At 33.9% G+C, this 18,577-nt stretch overlaps 1 protein-coding gene across 7 annotated transcripts in view; it reads right to left on the reverse strand.

Moving 5' to 3' along the window:
• Positions 1 to 5,804: 5,804 nt before the first annotated feature.
• LOC147020826 (ubiquitin carboxyl-terminal hydrolase 17-like protein 5) overlaps positions 5,805 to 18,577 on the reverse strand; it is a 69,485-nt gene continuing 56,712 nt past the window's right edge. For all 7 annotated transcript variants that reach the window (XM_085896464.1, XM_085896465.1, XM_085896469.1 and 4 more), the window contains one exon: positions 5,805 to 9,566. Coding sequence is in view for 1 of the 7 variants with exons in the window: in XM_085896463.1 (XP_085752589.1) it covers positions 6,445 to 7,302 (858 nt within the window). In the remaining 6 variants the exon portion in view is untranslated. The remainder of the gene's footprint in view (positions 9,567 to 18,577) is intronic.

Genomic DNA, 18,577 nt, shown 5'->3' on the forward strand with positions numbered 1-18,577 from the left:
GATTTTTAAAATTTGGAAGTTTTATTCCTTTTATTCACGACCAAAAGTGGTTATGTTATATACTTCCGAAAGTGATTTTTTTCATGGAAAGAAGTGGTTATTTTGTTTTTTACATGACCGGACGCAAGTGATGATTTATTTCCCAAAGTGATTTTTTATATACTTCCGAAAGTGATTTTTTTCATGAGAGGAAGTGGTTATTTTGTTTTTTACATTTCCAGAAGTCATTTTAAAACTTTTTCCAGAAGTTTTTTTTGTTTTATTCATGACCGAAAGTGATTATTTATTTATTTATGTATTTATTTCCCAAAGTGATTTTTGTTATGACAGGAAGTGGTTATTTTGTGTTTTACTTTCCCAGAAGTAATTTTTGAAAAATTTTCCGGAAGTGATTTTTTCCTTATATTCATGACCGAAAGTGATTATTAATTGATTTATTTATTTCACAAAGTGATGTTTTGTTTACTTCCGAAAGTGATTTTTTTCATGACTGGAAGTGATTATTTATTTACTTATTTATTTATTTCCCAAAATGATTTTTTTCATGACAGGAAGTGGTTATTTTGTTTTTTACATTTCCGAAGTGATTTTAAAACTTTCTTCTGGAAGTTTTTGTTTTCTTTTATTCATGACCAGAAGTGATTCTTAATATATTTACTTACTTTTTTATTTATTTCCTAAAGTGATTTTTTCATGACAGGAAGTGGTTTTGTTTTTTACATTACGGGAAGTGATTTTAAAACTTTCTGGAAATTTTCTTTTCTTTTATTCATGACCGTGTTTGTCTATTTCCCAAAGTGATTTTTTCATCCTTCCGAAAGTGATTTTTTCATGACAGGAAGTGGTAATTTTGTTCTTTACATTTCAGGAAGTCATTTTAAAACTCTTTCCGGAAGTTTTTTTTTCTTTTATTCATGACTGTGTTTGTTTATTTCCCAAAGTGATTTTTTATACTTCCAAAAGTGATTTTTTTCATGAGAGGAAGTGGTTATTTTGTTCTTTCCATTTGCGGAAGTTATTTTTTTTCTTTTATTTACGACCAAAAGTGGTTTTGATTTATTTCCCAAAGCGATTTTTTTATACTTCCCAAAGTGATTTTTTTCATGACAGGAAGTGGTTGTTTTGTTTTCTACTTTCACAGAAGTGGTTTTAAAAACTTTTTCTGGAAGTGATTTTTTTGTTATATTCGTGACCGAAAGTGAGTATGAATTGATTCATTTCCCAAAGTGATTTTTTTATACTTCCGAAAAGTGATATTCTTTTCATGACAGGAAGTGGTTATTTATTTCCCGAAGTGATTTTTTCTTTCCACTTCCAAAAGTGATTTTTTTCATGACAGGAAGTGGTAATTTTGTTTTTTACATTTCTGGAAGTAATTTTAAAACTTTTTCCAGAAGTTTTTTTTTCTTTTATTCATGACCGTAAGTGTTTGTTTATTTCCCAGAGATTTTTTCAAACTTCCGAAAGTGATTTTTTTCATGACAGGAAGGGGTTATTTTGTTTTTTCCTTTCACAGAAGTGATTTTAAAAACTTTTTCCGGAAGTGATTTTTTTCTTATATTCGTGACCGAAAGTGATTATGAATTGATTTATTTCCCAAAGTGATGTTTTTTTATACTTCCGAAAGTGATTTTTTTCATGACAGGAAGTGGATATTTTGTTTTTTACTTTCCCAGAAGTGATTTTTTTCTTATATTCATGACCGAAAGTGATTATTAATTGATTTATTTCCCAAAGTGATTTTTTTACACTTCTGAAAAGTGATATTTTTTTCATGACAGGAAGTGGTTATTTTGTTTTTTACATTTCTGGAAGTCATTTTAAAACTTTTCCAGAAGTTTTTTTTCTTTTATTCATGACATGAAGTGATTATTTGTTTATTTATTCATTTATGTATTTATTTCCCAAAGTGATTTTTGTTATGACAGGAAGGGGCTATTTTGTTTTTTACTTTCACAGAAGTGATTTAAAAAACTTTTTCCAGAAGTTATTTTTTTCTTATATTCGTGACCGAAAGTGATTATGAATTGATTTATTTCCCAAAGTGATGTTTTTTTATACTTCCGAAAGTGATTTTTTTCATGACAGGAAGTGGATATTTTGTTTTTTACTTTCCCAGAAGTGATTTTTTTCTTATATTCATGACCGAAAGTGATTATTAATTGATTTATTTCCCAAAGTGATTTTTTTACACTTCTGAAAAGTGATATTTTTTTCATGACAGGAAGTGGTTATTTTGTTTTTTACATTTCTGGAAGTCATTTTAAAACTTTTCCAGAAGTTTTTTTTCTTTTATTCATGACATGAAGTGATTATTTGTTTATTTATTCATTTATGTATTTATTTCCCAAAGTGATTTTTGTTATGACAGGAAGGGGCTATTTTGTTTTTTACTTTCACAGAAGTGATTTAAAAAACTTTTTCCAGAAGTTATTTTTTTCTTATATTCATGACCGGAAGTGATTATATTTTTTATATATTTCCCAAAGTGATGTTTTTTATACTTCCAAAAGTGATTTTTTTCATGACAGGAAGTGGTTGTTTTGCTTTTTCCATGACCGGAAGTGATTATTTATTTCCCAAAGTGATTTTTTCTTTCTACTTCCGAAAGTGATTTTTTTCATGACAGGAAGTGGTAATTTTGTTCTTTACATTTCAGGAAGTCATTTTAAAACTTTTTCAGGAAGTTTTTTTTTCTTTTATTCATGACTGTGTTTATTTCCCAAAGTGATTTTTTTATACTTCCAAAAGTGATTTCTTTTCATGAGAGGAAGTGGTTATTTTGGTCTTTACATTTGCGGAAGTTTTTTTTTTTTTTTTTACGACCAAAAGTGGTTATGATTTATATATTTATTTCCCAAAGTGATTTTTTTATACTTCCGAAAGTGATGTTTTTTCATGACAGGAAGTGGTTATTTTGTTTTTTACATAACCGGAAGTGATTTTTTTCTACTTCCAAAAGTGATTTTTTTTTTCATTACAGGAAGTAGTTATTTTGTTTTTTCCATTTCCAGAAGTCATTTTAAAACTTTTCCAGAAGTTTTTTTTCTTTTATTCATGACATGAAGTGATTATTTGTTAATTTATTCATTTATGTATTTATTTCCCAAAGTGATTTTTGTTATTGCAGGAAGGGGTTATTTTGTTTTTTACTTTCACAGAAGTGATTTTAAAAGCTTTTTCCAGAAGTGATTTTTTTTCTTATATTCATGACCAAAAGTGATTATTGATTTATTTCCCAATGTGATGTTTTTTTATACTTCCGAAAGTGATTTTTTTTCGTGACAGGAAGTGGTTGTTTTGCTTTTTACATGACCGGAAGTGATTATTTATTTCCCAAAGTGATTTTTTTCATGACAGGAAGTGGTTATTTTTTGTTTTTTACTTGACCGGACGTGATTATATATTTCCCGAAGTGATTTTTTCTTTCCACTTCCAAAAGTGATTTTTTTCATGACAGGAAGTGGTAATTGTTTTTTGCATTTCAGGAAGTAATTTTAAAAAAATTTCCGGAAGTTTTTTTTCTTTTATTCAATGACCATGAGTGTGTTTATTTCCCAATGTGATTTTTTTCATACTTCCGAAAATGATTTTTTTCATGAGAGGAACTGGTTATTTTGTTTTTTACATTTCCGGAAGTCATTTTAAAACTTTTTCCAGAAGTTTTTTTTTGTTTTAATCATGACCAGAAGTGATTATTTATTTCCCAAAGTGATTTTTTATATCTCCGAAAGTGATTTTTTTCATGACAGGAAGCGGTTATTTTGTTTTTTACATTCCTGGAAGTGATTTCAAAACTTTTCCGAGAAATTTTTTTTCTTCTATTTATGGCAGAAAGTGATGATTTATTTATTTCCCAAAGTGATTTTTCTATAACTCCGAAAGTGATTTTTTTTCACGACAGGAAGTGGTTAATTTTTTTTTTTACATTTCCGGAAGTGATTTTAAAACTTTTTCCAGAAGTTTTTTTGTTTTATTAATGATCGGAAGTAATTATTTGTTTATTTATGTATTTATTTCCCAAAGTGATTTTTCTTATGACAGGAAGTGGTTATTTTGTGTTTTACTTTCCCAGATGTAATTTTAAAAACTTTTTTCCGGAAGTGATTTTTTCTTATATTCATGACCGAAAGTGATTATTATTAATTGATTTATTTATTTCCCAAAGTGATGTTTTTTATACTTCTGAAAGTGATTTTTTTCATGACCGGAAGTGATTATTTATTTACTTATTTCCCAAAATGCTTTTTTTTCATGACAGGAAGTGGTTATTTTGTTTTTTACATAACCGGAAGTAATTTTAAAACTTTTTCTGGAAGTTTTTGTTTTCTTTTATTCATGACCAGAAGTGATTATTTATATATTTACTTACTTATTTATTTATTTCCCAAAGTGATTTTTTTTCATGGCAGGAAGTGGTTTTGTTTTTTACATTCCCGGAAGTGATTTTAAAACTTTTTCCAGAAGTTTGTTTTCTTTTTTTCATGACAGGAAGTGGTTATTTTCGTTACATTTCCGGAAGTGATTTTTTTTCTTTTATTCACGACTAAAAGTGGTTATGATTTATTTCCCAAAGTGATTTTTTTATACTTCTAAAAGTGATGACAGGAAGTGGTTGTTTTATTTTTTTTTACATGACCGGAAGTGATTATTTATTTCCCAGTGATTTTTTATATACTTCCGAAAGTTATTTTTTTCATGAGGAACTGGTTATTTTGTTTTTTACATTTCCACAAGTCATTTTAAAACTTTTTCCAGAAGTTTTTTTTGTTTTATTCATGACCAGAAGTGATTATTTGTTTATTTATTTCCCAAAGTGATTTTTTTTATATCTCCGGAAGTGATTATTTCTTTCCGAGTGATTTTTTTATATACTTCCAAGTGATTTTTTCATGACAGGAAGTGGTTATTTTGTTTTTTACATTCCCGGAAGTGATTTCAAAACTTTTCCTCGACGTTTTATTTTCTTCTATTTATGGCAGGAAGTGATTATTTATTTATTTCCCAAAGTGATTCTTCTAAATCTCCGAAAGTGATTTTTTTTTCATGACAGGAAGTGGTTAATTATTTTTTTACATTTCCGGAAGTGATTTTAAAACTTTTACTAGACGTTTTTTTTTTCTTCTATTTATGGCAGGAAGTGATTATTTATTTATTTCCCAAAGTGATTTTTCTACATCTCCTCAGTGATTTTTTTTCATGACAGGAAGTGGTTAATTTTTTTTTTTACATTTCCGGAAGTGATTTTAAAACTTTTACTAGACGTTTTTTTTTTTCTTCTATTTATGGCAGGAAGTGATTATTTATTTATTTCCCAAAGTGATTTTTCTACATCTCCTCAGTGATTTTTTTTCATGACAGGAAGTGGTTAATTTTTTTTTTTTTTTTTACATTTCTGGAAGTGATTTTAAAACTTTTTCCAGAAGTTTTTTTGTTTTATTCATGGCTGGAAGTAATTATTTGTTTATTTATGTATTTATTTCCCAAAGTGATTTTTGTTATGACAGGAAGTGGTTATTTTGTATTTTACACAACCAGAAGCGATTTTAAAACTTTTTCAGGAATTTTCTTTTCTTTGATTCATGACCGGAAGTGATTATTTATTTATTTATTCCCCAAAGTGATTTTCCTTATACTTCCGAAAGTGATTTTTTTTTCTTGAAAGGAAGCGGTTATTTTGATTTTTAATAACCGGAAGTGATTTTTTTTTCTACTTCCGAAAGTAATTTTTTTCCATTACAGTAACATTTACCCCTCCCTCATCGATCTTGAAGTTTCACCCTGAGGAATAAAAACAACAATCCTTGAAAAAAAAAATTTGTTACATTTATTCCCAAAATGTTAGCTTATAACACACAACATACAGTATTTTATAAATGGTTACCTCATTACACAGTTAAATGTATTAAACTATAACAAGAATCTTAAGCAAAACGTCCCACAAGGCTCCTCGGCCCATCTGACTTCGTGCTCCTGCTCCTTTTGGGCCACCACACCAGCAGCCACGGTCTTCCTTCTGGAGTCTGGGAACTCCGCGTGATGACGAGAGCCAACTTGGAGGAGAAGTTGCGCTCATCATCCTGAGTTAGCATTCGGTTGTATTCCTGGATGAGGGCAACTCCTCATTCTGCATTGTCGTTGATGGCCGCTATCCCCTGCATGAAGGCCGTCGCTGTCCGGAAGTCTTCCCGCTGCAGCCAGGTCGCGGGATCGGTGTCGAGGAAGCCGTCTTCCAGGCGTAGCTTCTGGAAGAACCGTCACGTGTTGGTTGATGCCATGTCTTGCAGTTGGAGTCCTGAGACGTCTTGGTTGGTCAGCTTTTGGCGCTTCGCTGGAGATTCATCTCCCACCGTGGTGTGAAGTGAGGTGAGTATTTGCCTCTTCTCCTCCACCATGACCAGGGGGGTCAAAGAGTGCCAGAGCGACAAGCTCCTCCGAGAGGTACTACAGGTGCCCTTGCAGCTTGGTCAGAGCTGCCTTGCCCACGTCCCGGTTGACGTCCATGTAGGTCGTCAAATCCTTCAGCAGTTGCAGGTCCTGTCGAGGGGCAACTGCGGCCTCAAGAGCCAGTGTCCAGGCTTTCGCGTATAGGCAACTGACGAAGATGGTGATTTCCCGCAGGCCCTTCTCCTCCCTCGCTGTGAGCTTGAATTGGCTCCGGAACATCCACACCTTCAGTGCGTAGATGGCTTTGGACATCCACCTTGCGTGGTGCATGGGTCCGGGGGCTAGGAACCTTACTCCTCGTGGGGGGACCTGGCCGAGGAAAATCACAGTCAATTCCAGCAGCTCCTGGTAGATGTCCCGAAGGCCCTTGTGGTTGATGAGGGTGCTCTGGAACCAGTCCTTGTCCACATGGTCCAGTAGAGGACGCACATGGGGGTGGAAATCACCGGACTCAAACTGACTCCAGTCGATGAACTTCCAGTGACCTTGGAAGCGCTTGAACATGATCACTGTTGGACCTGACGTGGGGCCGATGACCATCGTGAAAGCCGCAGCGAGGAGCAGCTCAAGGACATGATGGTCGCACGCGAAGTACAGGAGATCTTTCTTGAGCTGCTGTTCGATCAGGACACGAGCCCCGTTCTTCAGGCCAGTGTTGGAGGATGTCGTGCAAAATGACATCCCACCGATGCGCTCAGTAAAGTTCCAGTCTTCGAGTGCCCCGACAACTGCTTTAGCCATCTCAGAGCCCGTTCTGTTTGGCAGCTTGGGGACGTTGAGGAGCTGCACAGTTCCATTGCCCGAGACCAGAATGGGAAATCGATTGCCGGTCTCCTTGGTCGTAAGGTCTTGCATCAATTTCCCATGCCAATGAACAATGAGCGTGCAGCCCCCCCCCCCTCCCACGTGTAGCTACTCCTCGAGTGCCACACGAGCATCCGTCCAGTGTTTCCGCCGATGCTGCCGGATTAAGCTGCGGTTGATGTTTATCTCGGCGACATCATGGCAGAACGAGTGGGCTGCCGCCGACAGGACATAGACTGCTCCCCGGTCGGTAATCTTGGTCCTGTCCAGAGCCTCTGCCACACTTGGCATGATCACTTTTGTCATAGCCCTCCTGGGGCACTTTGGAGGTCTCGCTTCTCCATCTCCGCTCCCCTCCTGAATGGTCTCATCTGCAGAGGTGGATGACGATTCCAATTCCACTTGGATCATGGACGTGCTGGCTTCATCCTCCGCGCGCTGCCTCTGTCACTCCTGCTCCTCGTGGCGTTGAGTGGCACGGGCCTCCACGGCAGCTAACCGTGTGTCGACAGATCCCAGCTTTCCATGGCGACTAGGTTCGCGCTGAAGGCCCAGTCACACCTTGACATTTTAGCCAGCAATGGCAACGTATTAAAATGTATGTAAAACGCTGGCTTACGTTGAACTTTTTATGTTTTTTTTTAAAGATTCGGACCTATTCATAACGACTTGGTCTTATGCATAACATATTAGTAACGGACACAGAACATTTCGTTGTGTTATAGATAACTTATACCAACGAATGCTGAACCTGTTGTCGGCTTTCACAACCTATGCCCAACGATAGTCTAACTTATGCATAGCGCTGCACGCATCGCCGACGATGACGTGGCGTAAGTTATGAAAAGGCTGCCGCACAACGATTCAAATCATAACCGCCGCAGAAATGGAAGTGTCAACATCGCATTCACACCTTGGCGATCTTGCCAGCGTATGCCGACCTCTGAAAAATGCGTCTAAAATGCTGGCGCACGTCGAATACGGTATGGGTAAGTTTGGCATGCGTGAATAGAACGCTAAAGTACGCTATCATACGTCGTAGTAAGTGGAGTACGTCTTGTAATTTTGAACATGTTGAAAATTTTACGACGTACTTGCCGTATGACACACGCTCCGCATGCGATGGGAATAAGTTGAACGCACGATATTCGATCGTTGACACACATCGACACACGTTACTTATAAGTTGCTCATAAGTCGAAACACGTCAAGGTAATGGTTAGCGTCAGTGTTCCAGACTCCCGGTTTTTTTTTTTTCTTCGGTATGACGGTGTTCAGTGTACATTGCGGTTATGATTTAAATCGTTGAGCGGCAGCCTATTAATTACATTATATTATAACCGCACTAGAAATCGAAGTGTCAAAATCACCATCATACCGAAGGAAGGAAGAAAAAAAAAAAAAACGGAGTCTGGAACACTGACGCTAACCATTACCTCGATGTGTTTCGACTTATGAGCACCTTACAAGTTACGTGTGTCGATGTGTGTCACCGATCGCGTAACGTGAGTACAACACGTTACTCATCGGTTAGAAATAAGTTCCGGGTACGCTAAACATTACCTCGACGTGTTTCGACTTATGAGTAACTCACAAGTAACGTGTGTCGACATGTGGCAACGATCGCGTGACGTGCCTAGAACTAATGCCCAGCGTTCTGCGGAACGTGTGAGTCATACGCTGGCATAAGTCTTAAAATTTCAAGCATGGAAAATTTGAGGACAACCGAAAAGTAAAACGTTTAAAACCAGCGTACGACGACGTATAGCAGTGTTTTTCAGCGTGCTCTCAATGTTATCAAAACTTACCCACAACGTATTTGACGTGTACCAGCGTTTTAGACAAATTTTCCAAAAATCGGCATAAGCTGGCTAAAACGTCAAGGTGTGACTGCACCTTGAGCTCGCAGAAATACCTTATCCTCCTCATTCGCGAGGAAGTCCAGGGCATTGGCGGCGGTGACATCGAAGAGATTCTTTGTCCGCTTCCTGAAAGCTTCCTCACGAACCGCTTTAGAGCCAGCTCGCCCCTTGTTCCGCTTGACATTTCCAAACTCCTTATAGAGTTTTTAATCTTTGCCAGGATGGTGTCCTGTAGCTCTAGTGGGATCCTGGCTTTCAACCAGAGCTCAATGACAATTTTCATGACATCATTGGCCGCCTCCCGCACAGACTTCCTGTCGACCTCGATTCGGTATATCAACAGTACCAGCACTTCTTCTTCCGAGGGAAGTTGAGACCCGGCAATGATTTCAAATGGAGCAATCAAATAGCGACGGTTCACTGCTGCCATGCTTGATAGATTGATGACTCAACCTGAAAATAAATTGTTAGGGGGGCGGTGAGAAGACCGAGTAATACACATTACACATTACACAAACACACAGATCGACGTATCACATCAAAAGAAACGATTGGACATTACAGGAGCGTTTTAAAGTTCAGCACAGGTCGATAGGTCGTCGTTCTAATGTCAGCCGCCCCGAGAAACGGAGGCTAAACTTCAAGGTCGATGAGGGAGAGGTAAATATTGTTGGAATTTGAAATAAAAACACCAGAAGAGTTTTCTCGACTATTCCAACGAAATCCGGGGTTTGGAGCTTAAAATAAATGAATTGGAAAATTTAACCCTGAACGAAGGGCCACCCTATTTTTTTATGCTTCCGAAAGTGATTTTTTTCATGACATGAAGTGGTTCTTTTGTTTTTTACTTTCCCAGAAGTGATTTTAAAAACTTTTTGCGGAAGTGATTTTTTTCTTATATTCATGACCGGAAGTGATTATTAATTGATTTATTTATTTCCGAAAGTAATTTTTTATGACAGCAAGTGGTTATTTTGTTTTTTACATTACCGGAAGTGATTTTTAAACTTTTTCCGGAAGTTTTGTTTTCTTTTATTCATGACCGGAGGTGATTATTTATGTATTTCCCAAAGTGATTTTTTATGCTTCCGAAAGTGATTTTTTTCACGACAAGAACTGGTTATTTTGTTTTATACATGACCGGAAGTGATTATTTATTTCCGAAAGTGATTTTTTTTATATATTTCCGAAAGTGATTTTTTTTGTGACAGGAAGTGGTTATTTTATTTTATACATTACCGGAAGGGATTTTTTAAACCTTTTCCGGAAGTTTTGTTTTCCTTTATTCATGACCGGAGGTGATTATTTATGTATTTCCCAAAGTGATTTTTTATGCTTCCAAAAGTGATTTTTTTTCACGACAAGAACTGGTTATTTTGTTTTTTACATGACCGGAAGTGATTATTTATTTCCGAAAGTGATTTTTTTATATATTTCCGAAGGTCATTTTTTTGTGACAGGAAGTGGTTATTTTGTTTTTTACATTACCGGAAGTGATTTTTCAACTTTTTCCGGAAGTTCTGTTTTCTTTTATTCATGACCGGAGGTGATTATTTATTAATTTCCCAAAGTGATTTTTTATACTTCCGAAAGTGATTTTTTTTCACTAGAAGAACTGGTTATTTTGTTTTTGACATGACCGGAAGTGATTATTTATTTCCGAGTGATTTTTTTTATATCTTTCCAAGTGATTTTTTTGTGACAGGAAGTGGTAATTGTTTTTTACATTACGGGAAATGATTTTAAAACTTTTTCCGGAAGTTTTATTTTCTTTTATTCATGATCGGAAGTGATTGTTTATTTATTTATTCCCCAGAGCGATTTTCCTTATACTTCCGAAAGTGATTTTTTTTTCATGACAGGAAGTGGTTATTTTGGTTTTTACATAACTGGAAATGATTTTTTTTCTATTTCCAAAAGTGATTTTTTTTCATTTCAGGAAGTAGTTATTTTCTTTTTTCCATTTCCAGAAGTTATTTTAAAACTTTTCCAGAAGTTTTTTTATTCATGACATGAAGTGATTATTTATTCATTTATGTATTTATTTCCCAAAGTGATTTTTGTTATGAAAGGAAGGGGTTATTTTGTTTTTTACATTTCAGGAAGTCATTTTAAAAATTTTCCGGAAGTTTTTTACATTTCCGGAAGGGATTTCAAAACTTTTCCTGGAAGTTTTTTTTCTTCTATTTATGGCCAGAAGTGATTATTTATTTATTTCCCAAAGTGATTTTTTTATAACTCCGAAAGTGATTTTTTTTCATGACAGGAAGGGGTTTTTTGTTTTTTCCTTTCACAGAAGTGATTTAAAAAACTTTTTCCGGAAGTGATTTTTTTTCTTATATTTATGACCGAAAGTGATAATTGATTTATTTCCCAAAGTTATGTTTTCTATACTTCCGAAAGTGATTTTTTTAACGACAGGAAGTGGTTATTTTGTTTTTTACTTTCCCAGAAGTGATTTTAAAAACTTTTTCCAGAAGTGATTTTTTTCTTATATTCATGACCGAAAGTGATTATTGATTTATTTCCCAAAGTGATTTTTATACTTCCGAAAGTGTTTTTTTTCATGACAGGAAGTGGTTGTTTTGTTTTTTACATTACGGGAAGTGATTTTATAATTTTCTGGAAGTTTTTTTTTTCTTTCATTCATGACCGGAAGTGATTATTTATTTATTTATTTCCCAAAGTGATTTTCCTTATACTTCCGAAAGTTTTTTTTTTCAAATTACCGGAAGTGATTTTAAAACTTTTTCCGGAAGTTTTGTTTTCTTTTTTTCATGGCTGGAGGTGATTATTTCCCAAAGTGATTTTTTCTTCTGCCAAAAGCGCTTTTTCATGACAGGAAGTGGTTGTTTTGTTCCTTACATTTCCGGAAGTGATTTTTTTTCTTTTATTCACGACCAAAAGTGGTTTTATTTATTTTATTCACGAACAGAAAAAGTTTTAAAATCACTTCCAGTAATGTAAAAAACAAAATAACAACTTGCTGTTATGAAAAAAAAAAAAATATCATAACCACTTTTGGTCGTGAATAAAAGAAAAAAAATCAGTTCCGGAAATGTAAAAAAACAAAATAACCACTTCCTGTCATGAAAAAAAGCACTTTGGGAAGTAAATAAATAAATCATCACTTCCAGCCATGAAAAAATGAAAATAAAACTTCTGGAAAGTTTTCCGAAAGTTATTTTTTTTCATTACAGGAAGTGGTTATTTTGTTTTTTACATTCCCGGAAGTGATTTCAAAACTTTTTCCAGAATTTTTTGTTTTATTCATGACCAGAAGTAATTATTTGTTTATTTATTTATTTATGTATTTATTTCCCAAAGTGATTTTTGTTATGAGAGGAAGTGGTTATTTTGTGTTTTACTTTCCAGAAGTGATTTTTTTATATTCATGCCCGAAAGTGATTATTCATTGAATTATTTATTTCCCAAAGTGATGTTTTTTTATACTTCCGAAAGTGATTTTTTTCATGACAGGAAATGGTTTTGTTTTTTAGATTACCGGAAGTGATTTTAAAATTTTCTGGAAGTTTTTTTTTTCTTTTATTCATGACCGCAAGTGATTTTCCTTTGACTTCCGAAAGTTTTTTTCTTCAAATTACCAGGAGTGATTTTAAAACTTTTTCCGGAAGTGGTTGTTTTGTTTACATGACCGGAAGTGAGTATTATGTTTTTTTACTTGACCGGAAGTGATTATTTCCCAAAGTGATTTTTTTCTACTTCTGAAAGTGATTTTTTTTCACGACAGGAAGTGGTAATTTTGTTTTTTACATTTGAGGACGTCATTTTAAAACTTTTTTCGGAAGCTTTTTTTTTTAATTAATCATGACTGGAAGTGATTAGTTTATTTATTTCCCAAAGTGATTTTTTTCATGACAGGAAGTGGTTATTTTGTTTTTTACATTTCCGGAAGTGATTTAAAAATTTTCTGGAAGTTTTTTTTTTCTTTTATTCATGACCGCAAGTGATTTTCCTTTGACTTCCGAAAGTTTTTTCTTCAAATTACCAGGAGTGATTTTAAAACTTTTTCCGGAAGTGGTTGTTTTTTTTTTTTTTACATGACCGGAAGTGATTATGTTTTTTACTTGACCGGAAGTGATTATTTCCCAAAGTGATTTTTTTTCTACTTCCGAAAGTGATTTTTTTCACGACAGGAAGTGGTAATTTTGTTTTTTTACATTTGAGGACGTCATTTTAAAACTTTTTTCGGAAGTTTTTTTTTTTTTATTAATCATGACTGGAAGTGATTAGTTTATTTATTTCCCAAAGTGATTTTTTTCATGACAGGAAGTGGTTATTTTGTTTTTTACATTTCCGGAAGGGATTCAAAACTTTTCCGAGAAGTTTTTTTCTTCTATTTATGGCCGGAAGTGATTATTTATTTATTTCCCAAAGTGATTTTTTTTCTTACTCCATAAGTGATTTTTTTCATGACAGGAAGCGGTTATTTTGTTTTTTACATTTCCGGAAGTGATTTTTAAACTTTTTCCAGAAGTTTTTTTTAATTTTATTCATGACTGGAAGTGATTATTTGTTTATTCATTTTTGTATGTATTTATTTCTCAAAGTGATTTTTATGACAGGAAGTGGTTCTTTTGTTTTTTTACTTTCCCAGAAGTGATTAAAAAAAACTTTTTCAGGAAGTGAATTTTTTCTTATATTCATGACCGGAAGTGATTATCAATTGATTTATTTATTTCCCAAAGTGATGTTTTTTATACTTCCGAAAGTGATTATTAATTTATTTATTTCCGAAAGTAATTTTTTATGACAGGAAGTGGTTATTTTGTTTTTTACATTACCGGGAGTGATTTTTAAACTTTTTCCGGAAGCTTTATTTTTTTATTCATGACCGGAGGTGATTATTTATTTATTTCCCAAAGTGATTTTTTATGCTTCCGAAAGTGATTTTTTTCACCACAAGAACTGGTTATTTTGTTTTTTACATGACCGGAAGCGATTATTTACTTCCGAAAGTGATTTTTTTATACATTTCCGAAAGCGATTTTTTTTTTGTGACAGGAAGTGGTTATTTTGTTTTTTACATTACCGGAAGTGATTTTTCAACCTTTTCCGGAAGTTTTGTTTTCTTTTATTCATGACCGGAGGTGATTATTTATTTCCCAAAGTGATTTTTTATACTTCCGAAAGTGATTTTTTTCACGACAAGAACTGGTTATTTTGTTTTTTACATGACCGGAAGTGATTATTTATTTCCGAAAGTGATATTTTAATATATTTCCGAAGGTGATTTTATTTGTGACAGGAAGTGGTTATTTTGTTTTTTACATTACCAGAAGTGATTTTTAAACTTTTTCCGGAAGTTTTGTTTTCTTTTATTCATGACCGGAGGTGATTATTTATTTATTTCCCAAAGTGATTTTTTATACTTCCGAAAGTGATATTTTTTCACAGAGAAGAACTGGTTATTTTGTTTTTATTTTTACATGACCGGAAGTGATTATTTCTTTCCGAGTGATTTTTTTATATACTTCCAAGTGATTTTTTTGTGACAGGAAGTGGTAATTTTGTTTTTTACATGACTGGAAATGATTTTAAAACTTTTTCCGGAAGTTTTTTCTTTTATTCATGATCGGAAGTGATTGTTTATTTATTTATTCCCCAGAGTGATTTTCCTTATACTTCCGAAAGTGATTTTTTTTAAGACAGGAAGTGGTTATTTTTTTTTTTTACATTTCCGAAAGGGATTTCAAAACTTTTCCTAGAAGTTTTTTTTCTTCTATTTATGGCCAGAAGCGATTATTTATTTATTCATTTCCCAAAGTGATTTTTTTTATAACTCTGAAAGTGATTTTTTTCATGACAGGAAGGGGTTATTTTGTATTTTCCTTTCACAGAAGTGATTTTAAAAGCCTGGTGTGTTGGCGCAGTGGTTAGGGCAGCGGCTTGGGATCCAATGGTCCTGAGTTCAAGCCCCGTTGGGCTACTGAATTAATACACCAGGGGGTTGACTCAGCCTGTCATCCTTCCGAGGTTGGCGAAATGAGTACCAGTGTACTGGGCCGGTGTATACCCCGGTCAAAATAGGTGTACCATATCCCTGTGTCGTAAGAGGCGACCAGGGTTGTGTCAGGAAGGGCATCCGGCGTAAAACATGTGCCAAATCACTATGCGGATCATACGGATGATCCGCTGTGGCGACCCCTAACGGGAGCAGCCGAAGGAAGAAGAAGAAGAAGAAGAAGAAGAGAAGTGATTTTAAAACTTTTTCCGGAAGCGATTTTTTTCTTATATTCATGACCGAAAGTGATTATTAATTTCCCAAAGTGATGTTTTTTTTATACAGTAATCCCCCGTTTCTCGCGGGGGTTACGTTCCAAGCCTCCCCGCGCTCAGTGAAAATCCGCGATGAATGGACGCCTCCCCAAAAAATTGATTCGTCTGGTCTGGTCGGTTTGGCAGTGATTGGGTTTGAGGTGCCGGAGATCGACTCGTCTGGTCTGGTCGGTTTTGAGGTGCTGGGTTTGAGCAGTGCTCGTCCAACGGCGGCAAACCTTTTTCCTTCCCGAAGCATATATCGAGCACCTTTACCTTAACCTTCTCCTGGAGCGTCTTAGGACCTTCCTCTGGCGCTTCGGTTCCTTGCCAGAAGCCTTCGAAAGTGCAGGGCATTTGGGCGGCATCGTGGGGCTTGGAGAAAAAAACGTAGAAAATATTCGAAGTTCACAAGCGAAACTTTGTCTCGTGCGTTGTGTGACTTGTCGAGCACCACGCGTTATAATTTATTGCTTAAATAATTTATATTTTATATATTATTACCACAATGTACCGGGGGAATCCGCAGAAAAAAATTAGTTCCGTTCCAAGGGAAAACCTGCGATGAACCGGGGGCGCGATAGGTGAACCGCGATGAAGCGGGGGTTGACTGTACTTACGAAAGTTATTTTTTTCATGACAGGAAGTGATTATTTATTGACTTACTTATTTATTTCCCAAAGTGATTTTTTTCATGACAGGAAGTGTTTTTTTTTTTTTTTACATTACCGGGAGTGATTTTAAAACTTTTTCAGGAAGTTTTTATTTTTCGTTTATTCATGACCGCAAGTGATTTTCCTAATACTTCCGAAAGTTTTTCTCCTTCAAATTACCGGAAGTGATTTTAAAACTTGTTTTTTATTTTGGTTATATTGTTCTTTACATTTCCGGGAGTGATTTTAAATCTTTTTCCAGAAGTTTTTTTTTCTTTTACTCATGGCTGGAAGTGATGACTTATTTATTTACTTCCCAAAGTGTTTTTTTCATGACAGGAAGTGGATATTTTGTTTTTTACATTTCCGGAAGTGATTTTTTTTTATATTCACGACCAAAAGTGGTTATGATTTATTTATTTATTTCCCAAAGTGGTTTTTTTATACTTCCGAAAGTGATTTTTTGCATGACAGGAAGTGGTTATTTTGTTTTTTTACATCACGGGAACTGATTTAAAAACTTTTTCAGGATTTTTTTTTCTTTTATTAATGACCGGAAGTGATTATTTATTTATTTATTCCCCAAAGTGATTTTCCTTATACTTCCGAAAGCGATTTTTTTTCATAACCGGAAGTGATGATTTATTTCCCAGTGATTTTTTTCATGACAGGAAGTGGTTCTTTTTTTTTTCAAATTACTGGAAGTGATTTTAAAACTTTTTCCGGAAGTTTTGTTTTCTTTTTTTCATGACTGGAGTTGATTATTTCCCAAAGTGATTTTTTCTTACTCTGCCGAAAGTGCTTTTTTATGACAGGAAGTGGATATTTTGTTCTTTACATTTCCGGAAGTGATTTTTTTTTTTATATTCACGACCAAAAGTGGTTATGATTTATTTATTTATTTCCCAAAGTGGTTTTTTTATACTTCCGAAAGTGATTTTTTTCAGGACAGGAAGTGGTTATTTTGTTTTTTACATTACCGGAAGTGATTTTAAAACTTTTTCCAGAAGTTTTTGTTTTCTTTTATTCATGACCAGAAGTGATTATTATTTATTTACTTATTTATTTCCCAAAGTGATTTTTTGCATGACAGAAAGTGGTTATTTTGTTTTTTTACATCACGGGAACTGATTTAAAAACTTTTTCAGGATTTTTTTTTCTTTTATTAATGACCGGAAGTGATTATTTATTTATTTATTCCCCAAAGTGATTTTCCTTATACTTCCGAAAGCGATTTTTTTCATAACCGGAAGTGATGATTTATTTCCCAAAGTGATTTTTTTCATGACAGGAAGTGGTTCTTTTGTTTTTTACATCACGGGAACAGATTTTAAAACTTTTTCTGGAAGTTTTTGTTTTATTTTATTCATGACTGGAAGTAATTATTTATTTATTCCCAAAAGTGATTTTCCTTATACTTCTGAAAGGTTTTTTTTTCAAATTACTGGAAGTGATTTTAAAACTTTTTCCGGAAGTTTTGTTTTCTTTTTTTCATGACTGGAGTTGATTATTTCCCAAAGTGATTTTTTCTTACTCTGCCGAAAGTGCTTTTTTATGACAGGAAGTGGTTATTTTGTTCCTTACATTTCCGGAAGTGATTTTTTTTTCTTTTATTCACGACCAAAAGTGGTTACGATTTATTTCCCAAAGTGATTTTTTTTATATTTCCGAAAGTGATTTTTTTTTCATGACAGGAAGCAGTAATTTTGTTTTTTTTACATTTCCGGAAGTGATTTTAAAACTTTTTCCAGAAGTTTTTATTTATTCATGACCGGAAGTGATTATATTTATTTATTTATTTATTTCCCAAAATGATTTTTGTTATGATGGGAAGTGGTTATTTTGTTTTTTACTTTCCCAGAAGTAATTTTTAAAACTTTTTCCGGAAGTGATTTTTTTCTTATATGCATGACCGAAAGTGATTATTAATTGATTTATTTATTTCCCAAAGTGATGTTTTTTCAGACTTCCCAAAGTGATTTTTTTCATGACAGGAAGTGGTTTTGTTTTTTACATTACCGGAAGTGATTTCAAAACTTTGGCTGGAAGTTTTTTTTTTTCTTTTATTCATGAAGAAAAGTGATTTTTTTCATGAGGGGAAGTGGTTATTTTGTTTTTTACATTTCTGGAAGTCATTTAAAAATTTCCCAGAAGTTTTTTTTGTTTTATTCATGACAGGAAGTGATTATCTGTTTATTTATATTTTTATTTCCCAAAGTGTTTTTTTTTTCGTGACAGGAAGTGGTTATTTTGTTTTTTTTACATACCCGGAAGTGATTTCAAAACTTTTGCTAGAAGTTGGTTTTCTTCTATTAATGGCCGGAAACGATTATTTATTTATTTATTTCCCAGTGATTTTTAAAATATCTCTGAAAGTGATTTTAAAACTTTTTCCAGAAAAAAAATTTTTCTTCATGACCGGAAATGATTATTCGTTTATTTCTTTATTTATATATTTCCCAAAGTGATTTTTTTAAGACAGGAAGTGGTTATTTTTGGTTCACGAGCGCCAGCCAGTGACCACTATATTCG

The sequence above is a fragment of the Eptatretus burgeri genome, chromosome 9, assembly GCF_056783735.1.
Source record: "Eptatretus burgeri isolate ZD-2024b chromosome 9, Ebu_testis_v1, whole genome shotgun sequence".
NCBI classification, from domain to species: domain Eukaryota; kingdom Metazoa; phylum Chordata; class Myxini; order Myxiniformes; family Myxinidae; genus Eptatretus; species Eptatretus burgeri.